The sequence below is a fragment of the Podarcis bocagei genome, assembly GCF_964188305.1.
Source record: "Podarcis bocagei genome assembly, chromosome: 7".
Lineage (NCBI taxonomy): Eukaryota > Metazoa > Chordata > Lepidosauria > Squamata > Lacertidae > Podarcis > Podarcis bocagei.
In genome coordinates, this window is record NC_138132.1 from 88,188,457 (window position 1) to 88,212,099 (window position 23,643).

General features: G+C 46.9%; 2 protein-coding genes and 1 long non-coding RNA gene across 3 annotated transcripts in view; 2 read left to right on the top strand and 1 right to left on the bottom strand.

Moving 5' to 3' along the window:
- Positions 1 to 23,643, top strand: part of LOC308592084 — a 145,975-nt gene that overhangs the window by 41,100 nt on the left and 81,232 nt on the right. The window lies entirely within an intron of this gene.
- On the bottom strand, positions 3,037 to 6,923 carry PCNA (proliferating cell nuclear antigen). The gene is made up of 6 exons (XM_081203776.1): positions 6,600 to 6,923; positions 5,369 to 5,466; positions 4,479 to 4,546; positions 3,927 to 4,121; positions 3,602 to 3,725; positions 3,037 to 3,509 (listed from the first exon to the last, which is right to left on the bottom strand). The coding sequence occupies exons 1-6, from the start codon at positions 6,818 to 6,820 to the stop codon at positions 3,430 to 3,432; spliced, it is 786 nt and encodes a 261-aa protein (XP_081059902.1). The 5' UTR covers positions 6,821 to 6,923; the 3' UTR covers positions 3,037 to 3,429.
- The window catches only part of CDS2 (CDP-diacylglycerol synthase 2), a 44,877-nt gene continuing 30,669 nt past the window's right edge, over positions 9,436 to 23,643 (top strand). Inside the window, exon 1 of the mRNA XM_081203129.1 lies at positions 9,436 to 9,638. Coding sequence (XP_081059255.1) covers positions 9,573 to 9,638 — 66 coding nt within the window. The 5' untranslated portion in view covers positions 9,436 to 9,572. The remainder of the gene's footprint in view (positions 9,639 to 23,643) is intronic.

The window sequence follows — 23,643 nt, forward strand, 5'->3', positions numbered from 1 at the left end:
TGGGGTCATGTACCACCGGTATACCATTTTCATAATGTTCTCTTTCAAGGCACTACATGCCGTGAATTTCATACCGGTGTTCCATAACCTCTCCCAGTCCTCAGACATAATAATGTTCAATCCTCTTTGTAGGCTGGCCACTGTGAGGATACTGGACCAATGAGCCACTGGCTTGATCCAGAAGGCTCTTATGTTCTTCAAATACAAACGTTACAACCCTATACCTGCGTTTCAGGTGTGTCATTTAACTCAGTGAGACTTCCAGGTAGGCATGCGTAAGATTCAGTGTTTTAAGGCAGAACCCAATGCAATTTTACATTGTGATATTCTTCACAGGTCATGGAAAGTACTGATGTCACTCCGTTTGAGTTGCACCAGGCCAGAGTGAGAGCCGTGTCTAGTTCTGCAGACCAGAAATTGAGATCTAAAATTGATGTGTCCAGAGGATGGCACATAGGAGACAGACATAGGAAGTATAAGAGTTGGGAATAGTCATACCTCGGGTTACAGATGCTTCAGGTTGCGGTTTTTTTGGGTTACGGACCCGCTGAAACCCGGAATACCGAATAGGGTTACTTCTGGGTTTGGGGGGTCATGCATGCGCAGAAGCACTAAACTGCTTCATGCAGAAGCGCCGAATCACAACCCGCGCGTGCATCCCGCACAGATCACGTTTGTAACCCAAGCATCCACTGTGTTTAAGCTTGGAAAAACTAAAGTGCTGTCACAAGTACAATGAACAATTTTTTTATTATTGCCACATTTTTCGCTCTGTAAGATGCACCATATCACAAGATGCACCTAGTTTTTGGAGAAGGAAAACAAGAAAAAAAATATTCTGAATTTCAGAAGCCAGAACAGCAATAGGGATCGCTGCGCAGTGAAAGCAGCAATCCCTCTTGCTGCTCTGGCTTCTGGGATAGCTGTGCAGTCTGCATTCGCTCCATAAGAGACACACACATTTCCCCTTACTTTTTAGGAGGGAAAAAGTGAGTCTTATAGAGCAGAAAATATGGTATTATTGGGGGCAGGGGAGAGACCTGGACCAATGAATTCATTCAAATCCTTCTTATGTTAGGAAAGCGTCCAGCTTTCTTCAAGTGAAACAGATTGCTTCAGGAAATAGAGGGCTCTCCTTTCCCGTTTTTAAAGACACTGGACAGCTACCAGAGTTCCCATATTCCCTGTAGCAGTCATGGCTGATGAACTTTGAGATCTTTCAACTTGTTGAGGCCCGTGGTGAAGTTCAAAGTCCACTTAACATCCACTGCACAGCAACACACCTAGCCCTCTGGTGTTGGCTATCCTGCAGCTTTGAGCATGAGGTTGCAGTCCTATTAAAGCAAATTATTTTCAGCATTGCAAGTTACCGTATTTTTCGCTCTATAACACGCACCCGACCATAACACGCACATAGTTTTTAGAGGAGGAAAACAAGAAGAAAAAATTCTAAACGAAACAGTGGATGTATGATTTTTGTGGTTCATGCTGTGGCCACAGACATGTGATCTGACAGTGAGTTTGGAGTAGCTCAATGCAAAAATCCTGAAGATCCATGTGGATCCATGCTTTGTAACCACGTTTTTGCACCACTGCGGCCCCAGGCAACAGTGGGTGCGTGATTTTTTTGGTGCAAGCTGTAGCCATGGACATGCTATGTGATCTGATGGTGAATTTGGGGTGACCCAGTGCAAAAATCCTGAAGATCCATGTGGATCCGTGCTTTGTAACCATGTTTTAAGTGGCTTGCTTTAAAGGAGCCAACCGGACAGGAGCCGCTTACACTCGTGTAAGCGGCTCCTCTCCTCTCCCGCTTTGCTCCTTTAAAGCAATCAGGCTCTCTGTCCCTCTCCCCCCCCACTCAGCGGCTCTTCTCCCGCTTTGCTGATTCAAAGCGAGCCACGGAGGAGAGAAGGGAAACCATGGATCCTCTGCTCACGACTGCAGCAGATCCCCCCACCATCCATAGGCATTCGCTCCATAACACACAGACATTTCCCCTTACTTTCTAGGAGGAAAAAAGTGAGTGTTATGGTGCAAAAAATACGGTAAATCTGAGAATTGTTGAATATAGTTGGTTTTATTTCAAGCAGTAGTTTTTGCTGCTGTCACCCACCCTGCAACATTATGGTGAAGGACAGATAAGAGATGTGAGCAGTGCTAGACTAGGAACTGCGAGACTTAGGTTCAAATCCCCACTCAGCGCAAACCTCACTGGGTTGATCTTGGGCCAGTCGCTGCCCCTCCGAGGGTTGCAAGAATAAAATGGAGAGGGGCGAAAGAGCCATGACCACCACCATGAGCTCTTCCAAGGAAAAGTGATATTTTTTATTTTATTTTATTTTTTAAAAAAAGCACTCAGGGAATGTTTAAGGTACAGGTATCAATTAACAAGGCATATTCAAAAGTTCAGAAAGACAAGCAATAAGTTGTCTTGAAATCATTCTGGAGCATGGCTTATGCATACATCTGGAATTTGTGGAAATGCCACTGGCAGGCTATAGCAAAGTGGCAGCATGCTGGAATTTTTTTGGATAAAATATTGCCATACTGTAGCGCTAGTTTGGGCTCCAGGACAAAGTAGGCTACGTTTCATCACTGTGGCTGAGTGATCGTTGCGCTAACTTGCTTTCTAAACATGGAAATGGGGACAAAAATCAGTGATCCAGCTACCACACTTGGCCTTCAAATAGAACCATCAAAAAAACAAACAGGCACCCAACATTCATACACTGACCCCAAAACTTCCAAGTATGTAGGTAAGACTTCACCTGCTAGATAGGAATGGGCTGTCATCACTGCCTGCACTGGCAGAAACTGCTCAGTATTGAGTAGCCACCTATCATGACACATTTCCCATAATGCCCTGGCACAGCACCTCTGGACATGTAACAAATTAAAATGTCACTGCTTCCCAGGACCAGATATTGGGTAACCCACCCCCCTGCCCCACTCCACCAAAACATGGAACCAGACACAGCTTTAAGCCTCCTTAAACTCCCTCCCTCTCTCTGTTCAAAGCCAGGCAGACGCAAGTTAACAAACTGAATATTCTTTATTGACAAGTTTTCAGCTCCAAGGACTCCTGCTTCAAGACAAATAATTAAAATCCAATTTCTCCTATCATTATTACTTTTAGAAATCGAACAGCAGCCTCACTGTGAAGAGATTGCCACAGAACCTCCTTGTCTTTTTAAATACTGTACTCCCTTTTCTGGAGCAAAGGGTTAGCTATAAAAACAAGGTATAAAAGATATGGGGAGGGAGAGGGAGGAATTTTCAAAACAAGTGAAAAAAGTATTTACACAGAGATATCTACAATTGGACCTAAGTGCATATATGATAATTCCATGCACCAAGACGGAATGGTGAACAGGCTTCCAGCAGAGGTTCTTCTTTCACAAAACCCTGATTCTTTCCACCAAATTCTTAAGATTCTTCTTGATCTTCAATCTTTGGAGCCAAATAATATTTCAAATGTCCCATGTCTGCTATCTTATATTCAACAACTGCAGGAGACCAATAAACAAAAGTTAGTTTAAATTGAAACCAAAGTTAAAACCAAATTAGTTTGCAGAGATAGCTTCCTAACAAAACTTACCTAGTGGGACACCTGCAGACATACTGAGGGTAACTGTAGAAGACAATGGTGTGGCTTTGGTGAAGAAGTTCAAGTACCTCAAAGCAAAAGTCAGCTGGACTGCCTCATTCATCTCTATTGTAACCTACAACAAATTAAATTTGAATTAAATATTCTATAGCACACTGTTTTAGAAGTCCAGCAAGCTTAACAACTGCATTAGAAACAGCTTTATCACAAGCAAGGTAAGCAAACTGTTCTGCAAGTTTATGGAGGGGAGAGAAGAGATAGTAAAGGACAATTAACATCATCTCTACAACATGCAGTTAAAACTTCACCAACTTACAGATTCTTCCTCTTTATCCACATCACTGGTTTGTGACAGTTTTATATTTCCGCTTCCTAGCTCTCCAGTAGCAGAAAATTTAACACCGTCTTTTGCACAAGAGATTACAACAGCATCTCCAATGTGGCTAAGATCTCTGCAGATGCGAGCAAATTCACCAGAAGGCATTTTCACCACACAGCTGTACTCTTGTTCCTGCAAGAGCAACACAGAGCCTTAATTCACTAAAGAAGAACATAAATAAATAGTTCGGTTATTCATTAAGATCAGACGAGCAATAAAAATGTGCCTTCCTATTTTTTTTTGGGGGGGGGAGAATCACTTGCTTCAATCCTCCTTGGAAGTCTCCTTCAATTTAGTTTAACAATTTCTTATGCAATCAGATGGAAATTATCCATGAAGATGGAAATAATATAATCCAACAAATGTTTGCTTAAATAGGAAGACAATGTAGTTCTGTAGCAAGGAATAATTTTGTTAACTATTTTTACAGCACAAGCTTACATTTAAGCTCAGCTAATTACAATAAATTTGAAACAAAAGTGCACTTACTGGAATTCCAAGCTGCTCTACGTCCAAGTCCATTAATTTCATTTCATAGTCAGACACCTTCTCCTGATCTAAGGAGAAAATGGGAGTATTAGTCAAGTATATAATTACGACGCTTAACTTAAGAGATCTCCTCAGCCTAAATAGTTTTACAGGAAGTGCTTATTGGCCAACAGCTCCCATATTTTAAAACCTTCTTTCCAAGGAGACAGATGTAAAGCCCAATGACAAGACCACAAGGCTCCTTCTATACTGTTAATAGCAGAATTCATGTTGATTTTGCTTCTGTGCTTCTATAGTTTTTCAGTGTTGACAATTCTAACAAGTTTTGTGCGTGCATGTGTGCCAGGAATCTACTTTTTCAAGAAATTATGATCACTTCATCTGTGATCCTAAAGTAGCTTAGTTCATGTAGGCAAGAATTTTATGGCAGTGGCAACTGATCTGCTCAGATAATCATCAAGTAGCCATCCTTGTTATAGATAACAAGCTTCTAGGAAACTGAAGTTACATCTTATTGGCCAGCTCCAGAATCAGAAGTTTAAAACAATACATATTTGCAGCAGACACTTGCACAAGTTTCTGTGGGATCATTCTGCATGCATGGACACTGGGACAGGGATGGCTGAGAAGAGCCTGCTTCATTTTCTTGTGGGGCACTTAGCAGCTTACATTGTCTCAGGAAGTAAGAAAGCAACTCTGCAAGTCAAATCTGTTATTGTCTCTCATCTCTCTCTCACTTTGCATGGCTGCAAACTGACAGAGGCAGTTTTCCATTAGCCTGAGCAATAAGTCAACTCAAGAGCAGTCTGATTTGGGCAAGTGCCCTAAATAAATATAACCTCCAGATCAAAACTTAGCTATTTTGCATCCGTGAAGTTTCAGTTACTTACTTGGCGTCTCAAACACCAAAACCAGTGTGTCTGCACTGTCTTCTGCTCTCAGGGTGATGATATCATCATTACCTGCGCACTTCAGTATTTTGGACATACTAGGAAAGAAAAAAAGGACATTCTTATCATCTTAAGAAAGCATCACCAGTGGAAGCATATTAAGATAAGATCTTACAAAGGGGAATGACTGCTCATGCCAAAACACCAGCAAGAAGCATTACAGCACTATGAGATGGTTGTTTTCAGATTTCTGTGAATATCAGGCAAGGACGTCCCAGTCAAGAGCGTGTATATGTATACATTACTGTATATGTATCTGAATCAATAGCAAACACCTTTTGTGCCGGATTTTTGTTTCATCCACATTGTAAAACAGGGAACACCAACAAGGCAGATGCAAACCTACTTGAATACAGCGGTACCTCGGATTAAGTACTTAATTCGTTCCGGAGGTCCGTTCTTAACCTGAAGCACCACTTTAGCTAATGGGGCCTCCTGCTGCCGCCGCAGCACGGTTTCTGTTCTCATTCTGAAGCAAAGTTCTTAACCTGAAGCACTATTTCTGGGTTAGCAGAGTCTGTAACCTGAAGCATATGTAACCTGAGGTACCACTGTATTTGCCCGCTTAGGTGCTGCCAATGGGGGGGGGTGTTACTCAGGGGCAGGAGAAAAAAAGGATAGCAAACACGCCAGTCAAATTTTAAGGGGCCACGAGCCTCTTTGCTGGAATGAAGAGGCCTGCCTCCTTCTGGAGAAGGTGGCCTCATTCGCGACCATTCAAGGACCACGAAGTCCCGCCAAATCCCTTTTCAAGGAGCAGCAGCAGGATACGCCCGCCTGTATTAACTAGAGGGGGAAACAAGCCACACCCCGCGACAAGCCACATCAACCAATCAGGGAAAGACCTTGAGAACGGAACAGCCAATCGGCTCCGAGATTCCAGCGCGCGCCAAACGGCTCCCCCCCCTTTAACAGAGGCAGACCCCTCCCCCTCCCGCGCGCTTTTCCCGCCAATGTCAAGAATGGCGGGACGCTTCTATTACACGTCACGCGACCGGCGACGCCGCCGCCTGAGAGGATTTGGCGCGCGGGGCTGGAGCGCTGCGGCCTAAGCCTCCCCAATCCCTGTGTGAGGGAAACTCCCGCCTTTTTCGCGGCCGCCATCCTCCTCGTGAAGGGAGGGAGGCGCGGCGCTTCTCTCCCCCGGCCGGGCTCGGCCGCCCCTCTTCACCTGGTGAGGTTGACCCCCATGGCGATGTTCCGGTCGCAGCGGTAGGTGTCGAAGCCCTCGGAGCGGAGCGTGAGCTGCACCAGGGAGACGTGCGAGGAGTCCATGCTCTGGAGGCTGATGCCGCCCGAGCCCAGGTCCCAGCAGGCCTCGGTGATGAGGTCCTTGAGGGCCTCCAGCACCTTCTTCAGGACGGAGCCCTGGATGAGCCGAGCCTCGAACATCTCGCCGGCGGCGGAAGAAGACGGAGAGGCAAAGAAGCGCGCGCCCTCCCAGCAAAAGCAGCGAACGCAAAGGAAAGCGAACGCAGTTTGGCGCCGGCGGGTCCCGGACGGCCGCTTTTATACCTCCCCCGCCCACACGCGCCATGCTCCGCCCACCCGAGCGTGGCCCCGCCCCTCGCGTGCCGCTCATCCGCCGTAGGCCAATCCCGAGCATCCCTGCAAACGGAAGGCGGGCGCGAAAGGAGCTCCGGCGCGCACGCGCCGCCTGTTCAACGCCCCAAGAGTTCTCCCGCGAACAAGTGCTTTTGAGCGGGAGATCCGCGGTGACGTCGTTAAGCGGAGGAGCCAATCGCATTTCACAGGAGGTGGTCTGTCCTCCCTTAATCGGCCAATTAGAGGGAGGAGGAGGAGAAGGGGGTGGGAGCTCCAGTTTTCTTGCGCGCTTTGCCCAGGCTTGTCGGTGCTGCGGCGCTGGTTGCTTGGCCGGCGGAGGGGCGTGCGCTCGTGTTGACTTGCTGCGATTTTATTCACACATTGGAAATCACTTTGAGGGGTTTACAGGAAAAAACAACAAGCAGTGTATAAATATTATGAAATAAATTAAATAAATTAAATAATATATTTATGCATAGAGATGTGAAAGCCTGGGTGGGGGTGTAGGAAAAAACTGGTTTCCCCCAGCGCATTAAATTATTTTTCACAACGATTTGTAAAGCCGACCTACAAAGAACCATTGATGAATGGTCTCTGGACGAAGCTTTTCTTAAAGCCCGTGTCAACCAGGATCCCACTCTCAAAATTGTTTTGAGATTGCACTGGACTCTCGAGAGACTTTACCAAGCAATGAGGTCCATGCCCCCTTACTGCTGAAGAAAATGTGGGGAGTGAGGCTCGTTTCTGCATATGCGGTGGGAATGCAAGGTGGTTAACTAATTTTTTTTAATATCAAATACTCAGCAAAACATGCTTCCTGACCCATCTTAGCTGTTCTCTCATTGGAGAGCGATGCCAATCCCTCCAATATACGTAAAAACCTAGTTTTAATGTTACTAGCTGCCGCCAGATTAGTTATTGTCCATCACTGGCAGTCTCCTGGCTCTTTACTGTGTGATGCATGTTTCACCAATCATCGCTTTGTCAGAACGCTTGACCAGGCACAGTCTATGTTAGGAGAGGCTGCTGAAGCCGAAGCGGCCAGTTGCCAAGGCAGGTGAGAGGTACACTGCTGGGGGCAGCCTTTGCAAAGGCAATCAGCCCAGCGCAGGCAGGCAGGCAGCGGAAAAGCACCCACATCCGGGTATCCGCGGGGCGGGGTTAGAGGAGGCTGAGGAAAGTGGCAGCAAGAGCATGCATTCAGAACAGGAAGAGTCTCACGGTGCGCGGCAGCTTCCGAGTTAGCTTTGTGCGTCTTCTCCTGCAGCGTTCCATAGAATGTCCGTAGACATTCAGGATTACAGCGCAGCTGAGGTTTAGTTATTATTTTGTTGCATTTATACCCCACCTTTCCTCCCAGGAGCTCTGGGGAGCATACAGTCAAACCTCGGGATAAATACGCTTCAGGCTGAGCGTTTACGGGTTGCGTGCCTTGGCGACCCGGGAGTAACGGAGTGTGTTACTTCCAGGTTTCGCCGCTCATGCATGCACAGACGGTTAAAAGAACGTCATGCGCGCAAGCGGTGAAATGCAACCTGCACAAACACAGATGCGTTGTTGCATCTTACATTCCGTTCGGGATGCAAACAGGGCTCCAGAAAGGATCCCGTTCACATCCCAAGGTACCACTGTACATAGTTCTCCTTACCATCTTATCCTCACAACATCCCTGTGAGGTAGGCTAGACTAAGAGACAGTAACTGGCGCAAGGTCACCCAGTGAGCTTTATGGCCATGAGGATTCCAACCTTGGTTTCTCCCAGGTCACAGTCCCACACCCGGGGTGCACAAACTGTGGCCCTCCAGATGTTTCTGGACTATAACTTCCATCAGCCCCAGACACCCGCCAGAAGCAACACCTCGGTGCATGCTGCTTCAGGAAGATTTTGGGCATTACATCTCTCAAAGATATGCTCTCCCAAGCCCACATTGCCAGCATGCTTGCACTCTACAGGGAGCTGGCTTCGGGTACCAGGCCAGTTGGCAGACCAACTGGCAGAGATGTCTGCATAACTGACGTGAAGGCTGGCGACATCAACCCCACCATGTGGGAATCCCTTGCAGATGACCGCAGTGCCTAGAGATAGACTGGTCATGTATCCACTTCACAGCAGGGACCAGTGAATGAATGACTGTTGGGAGGAGACTGCACAGAGCATCTGCAGCAGCACAGCCCGATGCCTTCATCTGCCCCAGCTGCAACCAAACATGTCTCTCCCATATCGGTTTCTACAACCACAGCAGGCGCTGTAACTTCCCAGCGGGTTGACGTCATTCCCAAAGGTGCACTCGTCTCTGGGAGACAGAAACGAAACAGCGCCTGAAGAAACCAGCAAGTTGCACCTCCCTATAATGGAGTCGCCCCTCTACACTTTTAGGTTTGTTTTTTTTAAAAAAATTGAAAGATCTATGCTTAGAAGAGCGAACGGGAGCTTCCTATTGGCCCGGCTGCCTTGGCCCCGCCTCAATCCCCGGGCCCGGCCATCTCGCTGGGCGGCTCGCGCTGCGCTCGCTGCTGCTGCTGTTGCTGCTGCTGCTTCACTGCGCGGTGCAAAGCGGAGCGGAAGGCGAGGGTGGAGGAGCCGCAAGGGGAGTGCAAGATGAGCGAAGTCCGGCAGAGGCTGGGCCGGGATGCCGACGGGCAGCAGCAGGACTCGGAGGGGAAGGTGAGCGGGCTGGCGGACGGCGGCAGTGGGTGGGACGCGCTTCGGCGTAGGATCCCGGCCGCGCACGGCGCCGCTTGCTAAGCTTGCACGAGTAGCCTCCGGGGGTGCAGCGGTGACGCGTGGGGAGGGGAGAGCTACCTCCTCGCGGAGGGGGCGCTGCTCCTGCTTCCTATTGTTGCAATGCCGAAGAGTTGTTTTGTAACGAGGAGGGCCGGGGGTCCTTCCTTCCTGCCCGCTTCTCCCCTCGGGAATGCTTATAAATAAGTTTAAAAATAACGTGCGTAGCATAACGGATGCTTTAGCCTTCATCGTCCGTTCAGCAGCTTCCGAGATCGGTGTCCCCGGGGGGCGGGGGAGGGCCGTGCAAACAGGCATGCCTTCGGTTTGGCGGAGCTACTGTGCAATTTGTCAAACGCCAAGCCCCTTGGAAGCTGCTCCTCTCTCCAAACTTGTGTCAAGGCCTCGAGGAAAACTTGATGATTACACACACACACACACACACACACACACACACACACACTGTATATGTGCATGCAAAAGTGATCTGAAATTTTCCTTATTTCCACCACCCCAGGAGCTTCTCTGTTTACAGTTCATGAGGGCTAGAAACATGGAGAGCTCAAATGCACGTTGTTCCATTTTGAGATGAAGTTTTTATGCCACATGCCATGAACCAATGCGACATATTGGGAAATTTAAATGTCTGAGCAGCGTGTGGTCATCTGTGTGTTTTGCTCAACATTTGCTGTGCTTTCAGTTCCCATTTCTAACCTGTTCATGGTTTAAATGGTTTTTGAGGGCAAGGTGATATATAAAGACTATACACACACACACACACACACACACACACACACACACAATCTATTTATCTATCTATATAAAATACAGTGGTACCTCGGGTTACATATGCTTCAGGTTACATGTGCTTCAGGTTACAGACTCCACTAACCCAGAAATAGTGCTTCAGGTTAAGAACTTTGCTCCAGGATAAGAACAGAAATCGGGCTCCGGCGGTGCGGTGGCAGTAGGAGGCCCCATTAGCTAAAGTGGTGCTTCAGGTTAAGAACAGTTTCAGGTTAAGAACGGACCTTCGGAACGAATTACGTACTTAACCTGAGGTACCACTGTGTGTGTGTGTATACATATATATATATATATATATATATATATATATATATATAGTGTTTATGTACCACCTTCTTGCTTCCAAGAAGCTCAAGGCAGAGTGCATCGTTTGCCTCATCACAACAACCTTGTGAAGTAGGTCAGGTTGAGAGGCAGCTACTGGCTCACGGTCACCCAGTGAGCTTCATGGTTGAGTGAGGATTTGAACCCATGGTCCCAGGGCCTAGTCCAGCACTCTTAAGCACTACTGGTTGTTGTCCCCCCCCCCCAATGCAAAATTACAACAAAATTACAAACATTGAATCCAAAATAAAACTATACAAACAAGAAAGAAAAAAACACAAAAGAAAAACAAACAAGAAAAAATCACACACACATCTACAAACACTACTGGTTTTATATTGAGTCAGACTTCCAGCACATTATCATCTACACCCCCAATTCTCAAACTCCAGAGTTTCAGAAACCACTCACTGAACTTTTTCCCCCTTCACTGCTGGCATCATGGCCTAAAAGTGCCATTTTGGGAGAGTCACAGACTCTAGAGCAGGTTGCTAGCAAGAGCCCCTTTTAAATGGTCGGCCTTTGTGGGGGAAAACATCACCAGCGCCATACTATGAAAATTATGGCCCCAAACTGGAGGATGGTTAGCGTATTTAGTAATCTGGTCTGGTGAAGATGGCTTTTATGTCAGTCGTCAGGAAAGCACATCAACTGTAGGGCCACGTAGAGATGTTCCTGACAGACCCACAACTTTTTCATGGCCTAAATGGAAATCCTGGGCCTGTTTAAGAACACCTCAGCTTTCTAAAGATGGGTTACACCCCTCCACTAGGTCACAGCTTGACTTGTGTTATAAGAAGTGAGTCCAAGGGCTAAAGGTCTGGTCTGAAAAGTGTGACTCCAAGGACTGGCCTTGCTCTTCCAGGTTTGAGAGGCTTGCCTGGAGATGCAGTGTACAGTGGTACCTCGGTTTAAGAATGATTTGCTTTACAAACTCCACAAAACCAGAAGTAGTGTCCCGGTTTGCGAACTTTACCTCGGTCTAAGAACAGAATCTGAACGGTGGAAGTGTACTTGTGGCTGGAGGCCTCATTAGGGAAAACACACCTCGGTTTAAGAACGGTTTTGGTTTAAGAACGGACTTCTGGAACAGATTAAGTTGGGGCTCTTGCATTTTTTTTACCACTGAGGCTGCATACCTTTAAAGCATGCGTGCGCGCACACGCGCGCGCGCGCACACACACACACACACACGCACACACACACTGCAGCCGCAAGGAATTCTGGGCACTGTAGTTTGCCAAGGGTTGCTGGGAATAGTAGCTCTGCTCACAATTCTCTGAGGGAAAGAATGTGATGTAAAAGTTATCGTGTGATTGCAGCCTGAGCCAGAGGCCTCCCTTCCCTGCAGTCCTATGAAGAGTAATCTACATTGATTACTGTGATTTATTCAGAGTAAACATGCGTAGGACTGGACATAATGGGTTGTATCCAGTGCTAGTCCTACTCAGAATAGACCTGTTGAAGCTAATGGATGTGGCTGAGTTTCTGTTCAGTGGTTTTGAGTTGCCTACTCTGAGTAGGACTAGCGTTGGATACAAGCCTGTGTCTTGATTCCTCCCCTGGCTGTGGATGCTCTTTGCTCAAGGCCGGCCTTACCTGCAAGGTTGCAAGTAACCCAACTGCAGCAGTGCAGCCAAGAAGCGTGTGATCCCGAGCAAGCAATGATGGGCATAAGGAAAAGCAGTGGTATTATTTATGACTATTTATTGCCTTTATATCCCACCTTTTCCATCCAAGGTGCTCAAGGTGGCATATGTAGTTCTCTACCTCGTCAGTTAATCACCACAACTACCCTATGAGGTACGTTGGGCTGAGAGGCAGTGACTGGCCCAAGGTCACCCAGGGAGCTTCATGGCTCAGTGGGGATTTGAACCCTGGTCTCCCAGATCCTAGTCTGAAACTCTAACCACTGCACCATACTGCTATTTAGCATCTAATTAACAGTGCCATGATTGGGAGACACACACATGCACCATTTAACACACAAAAGGGGGTGTGCTGGGTTATTGTAAGAAATACAAGATGGTGGGTACGAAATGCTTTGAACTCCCTAATGCACTGCCTAAGTGCTTATTATTCTTCATTGGGGGAAAACTTGAAATGGCAGTTCATGGGGTGCAGGACCTCAAAAGCTCCACACAGCTTGCAGGAAGGCCTTGGGTAGGTCATTCACCACCTTCTGGCTTTTTTTCTCACCTAGTGCTGTTCAGGTGAACAAGGATCCTGCTTGCCTTGCGCCTCTGGGAATGGAAGGGAGACCGTGTGAAATGTTGGTTAACAGTAAAGTTCTGCAAACATTTTCAGGTCTGAGGTGTGCCTCGTCTTTCCCAAACTCGGCTGTGAATCTTAGCGAGCAGAAGCCGAACATCAACTTGCTTATCTTTAAGAAAAGTGTTTCTGGTGCAATTTAAGGTCTGGTTTGGTGGAAGAGACTCTGCTGCTGCTACTCTGGTACAGTGTGGTGTCCAGAACACAGATGTATGTGAGGCCACAGCTAGAACAACCACAGGATTCAACCAGGGCTGGTTTGAGGGCAAGCTGTCTGTTTGCACTGGGCTCTCCTCTACTCAGGGGAGCGAGCTCAGTGCCTGGTGATCTGAGAGGTGCTGCTTTTGGAATGCAACTCTGCGTCTCCTCCCTGCTGGCCTGATCGAAGGCTGAACAACAGTTGGAAGTTATATTCCAGCCTTCATGCAGCACAGAGTTAAGATATAGAAGTCTCTCCAATGGGAGGCAGTGATGGCCACCAACCCATGATGGTTTTTGGACAAATTCATGAGGAGAGGGCTATTGATGACTACTAACCATGATCAAATCCCCGCGACGGGGTGAGCTCCTGTTGCTCGGTCCCTGCTCCTGCCCACCTAGCAGTTCGAAAGCACGTCAAAGTGCAAGTAGATCAATAGGTACCACTCTGGCGGGAAGGTAAACGGCATTTCCATGCGCTGCTCTGGTTTGCCAGAAGCGGCTTAGTCATGCTGGCCACATGACCCGGAAGCTCCCTCGGCCAGTAAAGCGAGATGAGCGCCGCAACCCCAGAGTCGTCTGCGACTGGGCCTAATGGTCAGGGGTCCCTTTACCTTTAACCATGATCGCTGTGGTCTGTTTCCACAGTCAGAGGCAGCAGTGTTTCTGAGCAGCAGTTGCTGGAAACCAAAAGAGTTGCTCTCGTGCTCAGAACCTCTTTTTGGGTTTCCCACTGAGGCATCTGATTGGCCACTGTGAGAATAGGATGCTGGCCTGGACGGGTCGTTTTCCTGATCCAACTTCCTTGGCATATCAGTGGATACAGAAAGGATCCATTGAAGGTGGAAAATCTGAAATCTGTGGTAGCTCAGGACGGAATAGCAAAAACAAGCTAAGCATACGCATGGCTTATGCATTGTTAGTTCTAAGTTATTTTGGGGGAAGCTATGCCCTATGAAGGCCAGCTTTTTCTAACAGGAGGTCAGATGCTACATTACTCAAAGTTCGCAGCAGTCCATCTTGAATAAAATCAACTGCCTGTAGGTGGCAAGCTAAATATTTTCCTCTTCTCTCTCTCTCTCTCTTTAAAAAAGCATAGCAGTTTGTCCACAAACATACTGCAGGTTACTAAAGCCCAAGTAGGCGGAGGATCTGCACCAGAGATCCTTCCAGTTATGTCAGGCTCAGCAGCAGTAAAATTTTGCCAAAGCATTATAACTTAAATCATAGGGCATCAGTAAAGCGGTTGTTCTAATTCCATCAGTTGGGAAACTGCTTTTTAATAAGAATAAAAAACAGACCTCTGGGTTGTATCCAAATGAATTACTGTATACTCGGAGCAGACCCACTGAATTTAGCTGTGTCTGTTAATTTAAATGAGCTTACTCTGAGTAGGACTTGCATTGACCACCCCCCTTTATTCTCTCTCTCTCTCTCTCTCTCTCTCTTTCCTTTAAAGAATAGCAATGATGAGCTCAAGTCAGCAAACGTTGAGTCATCATTTAACTTTGCACAAGCTGCCAAGTGCCAAAGCTGGTCTTAGCAATGGCATCACGAGAAGATGTCACAGTAACATTGTTAATTGCCAGACTGTGTGATTTTATAAGCTGCATATGCGCACCTAAACTGGGAAACAAAACCCCTCTCTGCTTGCTAGAACTTATGCCCAAGTAAACATATGTAGGACAGAGACATAAAGGGATTTGAATATTATTTTCTGCAATTCCTGGCATGTCTTGGAGCCAGAGATTGTGAAGGAGCCACATGACCCACAGGCTCAGGCCCACAACTTCACAGGCAATTCACTGGTTCCAACTGGGGCAGGGGGAGGACTAACATAACACTGGTCTTGAAAGACCTACATTGGCTCCCAGTACCAGTGTTGGTGCTGACCTTTAAAGCCCTAAATGGCCTCAGTCCTGTACACCTGAAGGAGCGTCTCCTCCCCCATCGTTCAGCCCGGACACTGAGGTCCAGCGCCGAGGGCCTTTTGGAGGTTCGCTCACTGTGAGAAGCCAAGTTACAGGGAACCAGGCAGAGGGCCTTCTCGGTAGTGGCACCCGCCCTGTGGAACGCCCTCCCTTCAGATGTCAAAGAGAACAACAACTACCAGACTTTTTAGAAGACATCTGAAGGCAGCCCTGTTTAGGGAAGCTTTTAATGTTTGATGCATTACTGTATTTTAATATTTTGTTGGAAGCTGCCCAGAGTGGCTGGGAAGCCCAGCCAGATGGGCGGGGTATAAAAAATTATTGTTATTGTTATTATTATTACTGATCATCCTCTCTTGGCATCCACCTGCCTTGAGGGACAGCAGAGTCTTGGGCACGCTGCTTGCTCAGGGTTTAACAAATCTTGTTTTGCTCTAAGATTGGCTTACTCGGGTTCTGCCATTCTAATCTGCTTTGCGGCCAACTAAAATTAGCCATGTTTAAACTGAAATAAGGATGACAACTTGCGAAAAGAAGTGTCCATGCGGTGAGCTTTTGTGCCTCTGTTTATGGGCTGGTGTGCACAAGATGTTTGGGGTCGGATGGGGCACTTCAGAGGCGATATATGGAGTGCTCTGCGGCCGTTCACATTCGCTCCAAAAGGGTTCAAACCAGCACAGTGCCTTAAGGATTGTGCAAATTGCCCTCTCAAAACCACAGGCTTTATGAAGCATTATGAGCAGGGCTTGGGGCGAAAGTGTGGGTTCCACCAAGCCCTGCGGAGGCTTTGAGATGCCCCACTGACTACCTCCTTCCAAGGAGCCTGTACTCCGGCTGGTGTGAGTGCCAAGAAGGGCAGCTCCAGTAATTGCAGGAGCTTATCTTCTTGGGTACAGATTAGAATAGCTTGTCCTGTTCTTCCTGAAAGACGCACTCTGCGAAGGCAGCCGAGAGCAGAATCAGCCCAGGTGGCTACTGGCCATTAGTCTAGGCTGCACATCCTAAGATTTTGGAATACGCAAGGTTTCAAGGCCCGGAAGGCTGTTTCCCACACCAAATATCTCTTGAGCTTGCACTTCTTCCCTGTGGGGCATCAGAAAACGTTTCCATCCATTGATGGAGTGCTTGCACCCCATTAACATCTCCCCCTTTGGAAATTTGTTGCCTCTGCTTCATGCTTGTGTCTCCTTGTCCTTGCAGCTGGGTAAAGGCAAACAGGACAACGCATACACACCCTAGACAGGTTTTGGAGTCTCCCTATGGAAAGGGCACAGAATAGATTTCTCCAGGGGAACAGCAGCTCAGCAGACCCTGAGGCAGGAGACCCTTTGGGGGCGGGAGCTATTCCTCTTGCTCCCTTTACAACTCTCTGCACAGAATCATTGGTGGGGTGGATCTCTGTAGTAACAGCACCATCCACATTCAAGGCACATCTTCTGGCCACAAACCCTCCTTGCCAAACCCTGACAGGGAGCTTAGAAGAGGAGGGGAGGAAGAGACAAGGTTAATGAGGGCTGCAAACAGAGTTACTTGTCCGGAGACTTATTTTAATCTGAGCATGCAGGGACAGGCTCTCAGCGGGCATTTAAATCTTCATACTTCTTTTTAAGGTTGCTGTAAACCGCTTTGCTCTTTAGACGTGTTCTATGTATGTAATTACAAGGGACGCGGGTGGCGCTGTGGGTTAAACCACAGAGCCTAGGGCTTCCTGATCAGAAGGTCGGCAGTTCGAATCCCCGCAATGGGGTGAGCTCCTGTTGCTCGGTCCCTGCTCCTGCCCACCTAGCAGTTCGAAAGCACGTCAAAGTGCAAGTAGATAAATAGGTACCGCTCTCGCGGGAAGGTAAACGGCGTTTCCATACACTGCTCTGGTTCGTCATGCTGGCCACATGACCCGGAAGCTGCACGCCGGCTCCCTCGGCCAGTAAATCGAGATGAGCACTGCAACCCCGGAGTCGGCCACAACTGGACCTAATGGTCAGGGGTCCCTTTACCTTTAACTTTACCTTTATGTATGTAATCAACATGTTAGCTGCTGATAAAAGGCCTTGTAAGCTGGTCGTTTCCCCTGATCTCTCTTTGCAGCAGTCTGCATCTGCCCCTCTAGTTCAGACTTTGCTGTTTAGCTTCTGCAGTCAGAATTGGTAAGGAAGACGTTTCCTTTTAAGGGCTTGTGCTTTTGCTCTTGTGTTTGTAAAAATAAAGCCAGGAGCTCAAGTCTTCCTTCCACTGTCCTTATAGGCTACAAATGTCGTGAGTTTCTGCACACAATGGAAGGATGCGCGTCAGGCGTGGTGCAGCAAAAATGGAAATGATTATCTGTCTCTGCATGTCGTCCCCCCCCCCCACCTCCACTTGTTAGACAAGGGGGCAGGCGGTAGTCAGAAAGCAGATGTGTCCAGCCTGGGCATCCATGCGGCACTTGGCTTTTCCGTGGTCGTGGCTTGTTTGAAGCAAGCTTTCCAGAAAGGCTCTCTTTCTATGGGGAAGGCTGCTTTAGATGGTGGTGATTTATTTATTTTTTGCTATATTTATCACCTGTTCATCGTTGAATATTTTCAGTGGCAAACGAAGTAATAAAAATAAACAGAAGAGCAACAATATTTTTTTTTAAAAAAACACGGAATAATATAAGGCAGTCCAATAAACAAGGAATTAACCATTCTGTCGCAAGGCAAACATGCGTGGTGGCGATGTGCCTGTGTGGCAGTTCATAATCAAATCTTCCAACGTGTCCAGAATTGAGTAACAGCTCTCAAAGGTCTACAGGATTGGCTTTTGAGTCGCTATACCCGTGCCTCTGATGAGATAAGCAAGTCACCGGGTTATCTTTTTTTTGTTTTCTTTGAGCTGATGGGAACTGCCGTCCAAAAGGTTTGGTTGACCCAGGCACCCAGGGTGGCAAAGCCTGGCCTGTGGGCGTCTCTGAGCTGTTAAAAGGAGTGTGAGAGCTTGCAGTGCAATAAAAACAAGCTGCTGGGATAATAATAATAATAATAATAATAATAATAATAATAATAATAATAATAATAAATTTTTAATTTATACTCCACCCTCCCCAGCCAAGGTGATGCCTTATGAGGAACGGCTAAGGGAGCTGGGCATGTTTAGCCTGGAGAAGAGGAGGTTAAGGGGTGATATGATAGCCATGTTCAAATATATAAAAGGATGTCACATAGAGGAGGGAGAAAGGTTGTTTTCTGCTGCTCCAGAGAAGCGGACACGGAGCAATGGATCCAAACTACTAGAAAGAAGATTCCACCTAAACATTAGGAAGAACTTCCTGACAGGAAGAGCTGTTCGACAGTGGAATTTGCTGCCAAGGAGTGTGGTGGAGTCTCCTACTTTGGAGGTCTTTAAGCAGAGGCTTGACAACCATATGTCAGGAGTGCTCTGATGGTGTTTCCTGCTTGGACTCGATGGCCCTTGTGGTCTCTTCCAACTCTATGATTCTATGAAGACCGGGCTCAGGGCTGCTAACAACCAATAATACAAACAAGTTGATTAAAATACAATTTAAAAGATTAAGATACAACATTAAAACATTAGGATGCAGCCTCTTCACAGGAGGAGAAAGGAAAAAGAAAGAGGGGGAGGGAATCAAACTGATTCTAAGCCCAAAGGCCAGGTGGAACAACTCTGTCTTACAGGCCCTGCGGAAAGAAATCAGATCCTGCAGGGCCCTGGTCTCATGAGACACAGCGTTCCACCAGTGCTGAAAAGGCCCTGCTCTGGTTGAGGCTAATCTAACTTCCTTAGGGCCCGGGACCTCTAGGGTGTTGCGATTTGTGGACCTTAAGCTCCTCCAGGGTGCATACTAGGAGTAGCAAATCTTCAGTATATTCTTCCTTAGTATAGCAATGAAAGCAGCCTCAGTATATCCATCTTGAAGCTGCTAGACTCAAGGTGCCTAGCATGATATTCTGCATAATCCTGCTCCATCCTCCCTGACCATTGGCCATGGTGGATGGGAACTGCAGTGTCTGGGGAGCACCACACTGGCTCTCCCTTTTCTAAATGGTCCCACAAATATCCCCACCAGTGGCAAGTGTCGATCCTGGCCCTGCCAAGCCCCCAGCTCCTGGTGGAGTACAGGGTCAGGTTTAAGGGGCTGGTTTTGTGCTACAACAGCAGCAAGAATACTTATTGCAAAGTATTGGAAGACACAAGATTTACCCACTCTGGAAGAATGGCAGATGAAGGTGATCGACTACATGGAATTGGCAGAAATGACTGGCAGAATCCGAGACCAGGGAGAAGAAATGGTGGAAGAAGACTGGAAGAAATTTAAAGATTATCTACAGAAATATTGTAAAATTAATGAATGTTAAAATGATGTTGGACTGAAAATAAGTGGTTTTGGTATTAAGGCTAATAAGAATATGTAAATATAGATAGTTATTTGGATGAAAATATATAGTTATAATAGGTTAAGATTATAGAGTAAAGATAAATGAAAGAGGGTAAGGATTTGCTGAAAGGACTTTGTAAACCGGAATACAAAAGGGGAGGTGTGAGGAGGTCAAGGAAATAAGCAAATGAACTTAAAGATATTGAAAAATGGATTATTTCTTTTTAAGATATTTTTCTTTCTTTTTTCTTTTCTTTTTTTTTCAACTACTGGTTTTTTAGGTCTCTTTTTTGGTAATTTTCTTGTTAGCTGTTGTTCTTTTTTCTTTTTTGTATGTGTAATAGTTGGTTTAATTATTTTTAACTTTTTTAAAAAAAACACTTATGTTTTGTATGTTTTGTGTAAAATCTTAATAAACATTTTATAAAAAAAAATAAGGGGCTGGTTTTGACCTTTAAAGCCCTATGCAGCCTAGGACCCATGTATCTACGGGACTGCCTCTCCTGGTATGCCCCGCAGAGGACCTTAAGGTCCACAAATGACAACATTTTGGAGGTCCCAAGTAGCAAGATGGTTAGGTTGGTCTCAACTAGAGCCAGGGCCTTTTCAGTACAGGCCCCGACTTGATGGAATGCTGTGTCACAAGAGACTAGGGCCCTGTGGGACTTGACATCTTTCCGCAGGGCCTGCAAGACAGAGCTATTCCGCCTAGCCTTTGGTTTGGACTCAGTCTGACCCTTACGTTTCCCTCCCCTTATGGTTTTGACTTTTAAAATGAGGCTGCATTTTAAATTGCATTTTAACCTGTATTTTCAATTGTTGTGTTTTTCTCTTTTTCTTTTTCTCTGAAATTGTTTTTACTGAAATTTTAATGGTGTTAGCTGCCCTGAGCCCGGCTCTGGCTGGGGAGGGCGGGGTATAAATAAAAATTATTATTATTATTATTTATCCATCCTGCTGGGCTTTTTGCTGATGAGGCAAGGTGCACCTCAACAAACTAGCCTTACAGAGGTGTTGAATCACAAGTTCCTAATGCTTTGCACAGGCCTTGTTTTTCAAAAAGCATGGCAGGCGGGAGAAAAGAGGAGTCCATTCTTTACGAGGTGCTGAGTTCATGCAGCTCCCCTGGAATTTTGCTGAAGACTGCGGAAGCAATTGAGCTTTCAAGCTCTCTTTTTTAGCGATTGTGAAATGGCTAGAGGCAATGGTTTTAGGGTAGTTACGGTTTCCTAGTTCAGTGCAACCGCTTGAGACGGCACTGGAGTGTGAGGCTGCCTTGCATGACTTAAATGTTGCTCCATAGCTAAGTAAATAAAGCAATCCCTTGCATACGAAGAGCTAGCTTGTCAGGGTCCTTGGCTAGCCTGTTCCCTGATGTGTTCATTTTCTGCAAGCAGGGAGTGCTTCTTGTGTTGCGCAACAATCCTTGCTGTGAGTCCTGATGAGGCACAGGCCAGGTGGACTGCCTTGGGGAGAGCTTGGCTTGTGTCACCTGCTGTTCTTGAGTAGGTCTACAGGTGGATTCTCAGCCCTGTTCACTTACCTGTTCACCATGGCAACTGCTTTTTACTAGCTTTTCCTGGTTTGGCAACTACGGCCGTTCCTGGACAAGGATAGCCTAATCATTGCAGGCCATGTGTTGATAACTTCGAGGATGGATTGCTGCAGTGTGCTCCAAGTGGGGCTGCCCTTGGTTTTTGTTTGAAAGCTCCAGGTGGTGCAGAATGTGGTGGCCAGGTTGCCGATCGGAGCTTCTGGCTGAGAACATGTGGCACTCTTATTGAAGCATCTGCGCTGGCTGCTCATCTTCTGTTGAGCCAGGTTCATGGTCCTTGCATTAATTTACAAAGCCCTGAACAACTTGAGTCCAGGGCACCTGAGGGATCTCCTCATATCACAGCTCAATCACAGATCATCTGCAGGAGCGTTGTTCATTGTTCCCAGAGTCTGTGAGGCTCCTTTCACAGCAAGAGAGGGAGCCTCAAGCCAGTGTTACCGTCCCTGTCCTGTGGAACACTCTGCAACTAGAGATTCAGCAGGCGCCTTTTCTGCCAACTTCTAAATGCCTGCTGAAAATCTTCCTATTTAATCAGGCCTATGCTGGCAATCCGAGAGCGAATCTTTCCACAGCGGTTAATTGATGCTTGTTTTAAACTTTTTTTAAATAGGTTTTATTGTACGGTTTTGTTTTATCGTTGTACACCACATTGATGTAGGTTTTATGACATGGTCGTAAATTTTTTTTAAAAAATAATAATACATAAATGATATGGCCGGGGTGATGAGTACCGTTGTGCCTTTTTCTCTTTGGCTTTGCTGCCATTTAGAGGCTCCTCCTGCAGCAAACATCTGCATCCACCTCTCCAGCTCCGAATTTGGGTTTTCTGTTTGGGCTGTAGGTTTTAGCTTTGCCTTCAGGGTAAAGGGACCCCTGACCATTAGGTCCAGTTATGGCCGACTCTGGGGTTGTGGCGCTCATCTCGCTTTACTGGCCGAGGGAGCCGGTGTACAGCTTCCGGGTCATGTGGCCAGCATAGTTAAACTATGGAACTTTCCCCTGCAGGATGCAGCGATGGCCACCAACTTGGTGTTAGGATATAGGTCTGTTCCACCTTAAAAGGGTACAGGCATGACTATTGTGTGTCACATGCCTGTTTACTTCCAGCACAGATCTGCTGGGATCTTCCGTTTGTATATAGCTTTTGTGTTGCTGCTGTTTTGCTGGAGACGAAGGGAAGCAGACATGTTTTCCTCTGTTCCTGAACTATGCTGAATAAAATGCTGTACATTATGCTTACACATTTCTCTGTCCGCCTCTTCTGCTGTGAGAAGATTTACACACTCTGCTGGCAGAGCGTGCATGGGTCTCTAAAAGTATCAGAGGCTCATGTCACTGATTGATGTTTTCCAAGGGAGACCGGTGATCGTCCGGCTGCTGGCTAGTGGCTGGAGCCAGCTGTGGGTCTCCCTGGCAGTATCCCAACACGTGGATGGCTTTACTAGAGGATTGGCCCAATTCAAGGCTTCCTATAAGAGGCATCTATTGGCCACAGTGCTGGACTAGATGGGCATTGGCCTGATCCAGCCGCCTCTTCTTAAGTTCTTATGCAGTCCTGCATCAGCTGCAGGGCCAAAGCTTAGCCACCCCTGGTCTACTAGCATAGTAATGCTTCTCAGGTCAGCTCTGCTCAGCTCTGAACTCACTTCAAAATTTTGGATTTCATGAGGGTTACTGTGGTGAATCAGGCTGGAGTCACCCATTTGTAGTTTCTCGTGTAACGTCGGAATCTAGAAATAGCGCTATGCCAGACCGTTGGTCCATCCACCTCTGCAGATTCTCTCCATCTTTCCCTCCCTCCAGGTGATGAGGATGGAATTGGGCACCTTTTGCAAAGCAGCCGCTCTTCCACCAAGCTGCTTCTCTTTCTCTCCCCGTAGGCTGCTGGTGAAAGCACAACTGTGCGCGTGCATTATTTTAATAACAAATCACCATAATTCAAATTCTCGGGATTGATAATATTGACATTCCTCATGGGCCCAATCAGAGGGGCTTTTTTGTGCGTGTGTGGGATTATAATGCTTCGTGTTTGTGCATTGACCCAGTTGTGTAAGAATTGCCAGGAGCAACAGAGCCATTTTCATCCCGGCGCGTGAGAGCAGGAGGTGGTTGCCATAGAAACTTCTGGGATGGACCAGAGCACAGCACATCAGAAAGCAGCCAGCTTGGTTCCCTGATCAGCTGCTCCAGCCAGTGATTTACAGAGGGACAGCTGTGATTTGCATGGTGATGGAAAGGTTGGCAATTAGCAAGCCCCTCCACTTCCGAATTTTTACTCCTCCCACCCACCTCTCCCAGTCCTATATTAAGCACAGCTCTGTGTAATTAGCAACAGCTTTCTAAGTCAAGAAATCCATCCTGACATCTTTTGTTTGAGTTTGTGATTCTCCTTTATTCAGTTCCATTTCCCCCACCCGCTGTTGATTTTATGTATTTATATCTTATATCTCCCACCTTTCCCCCCAAGGTGATGCACACAAATTAAATCAATACAGATGCCATGCATAC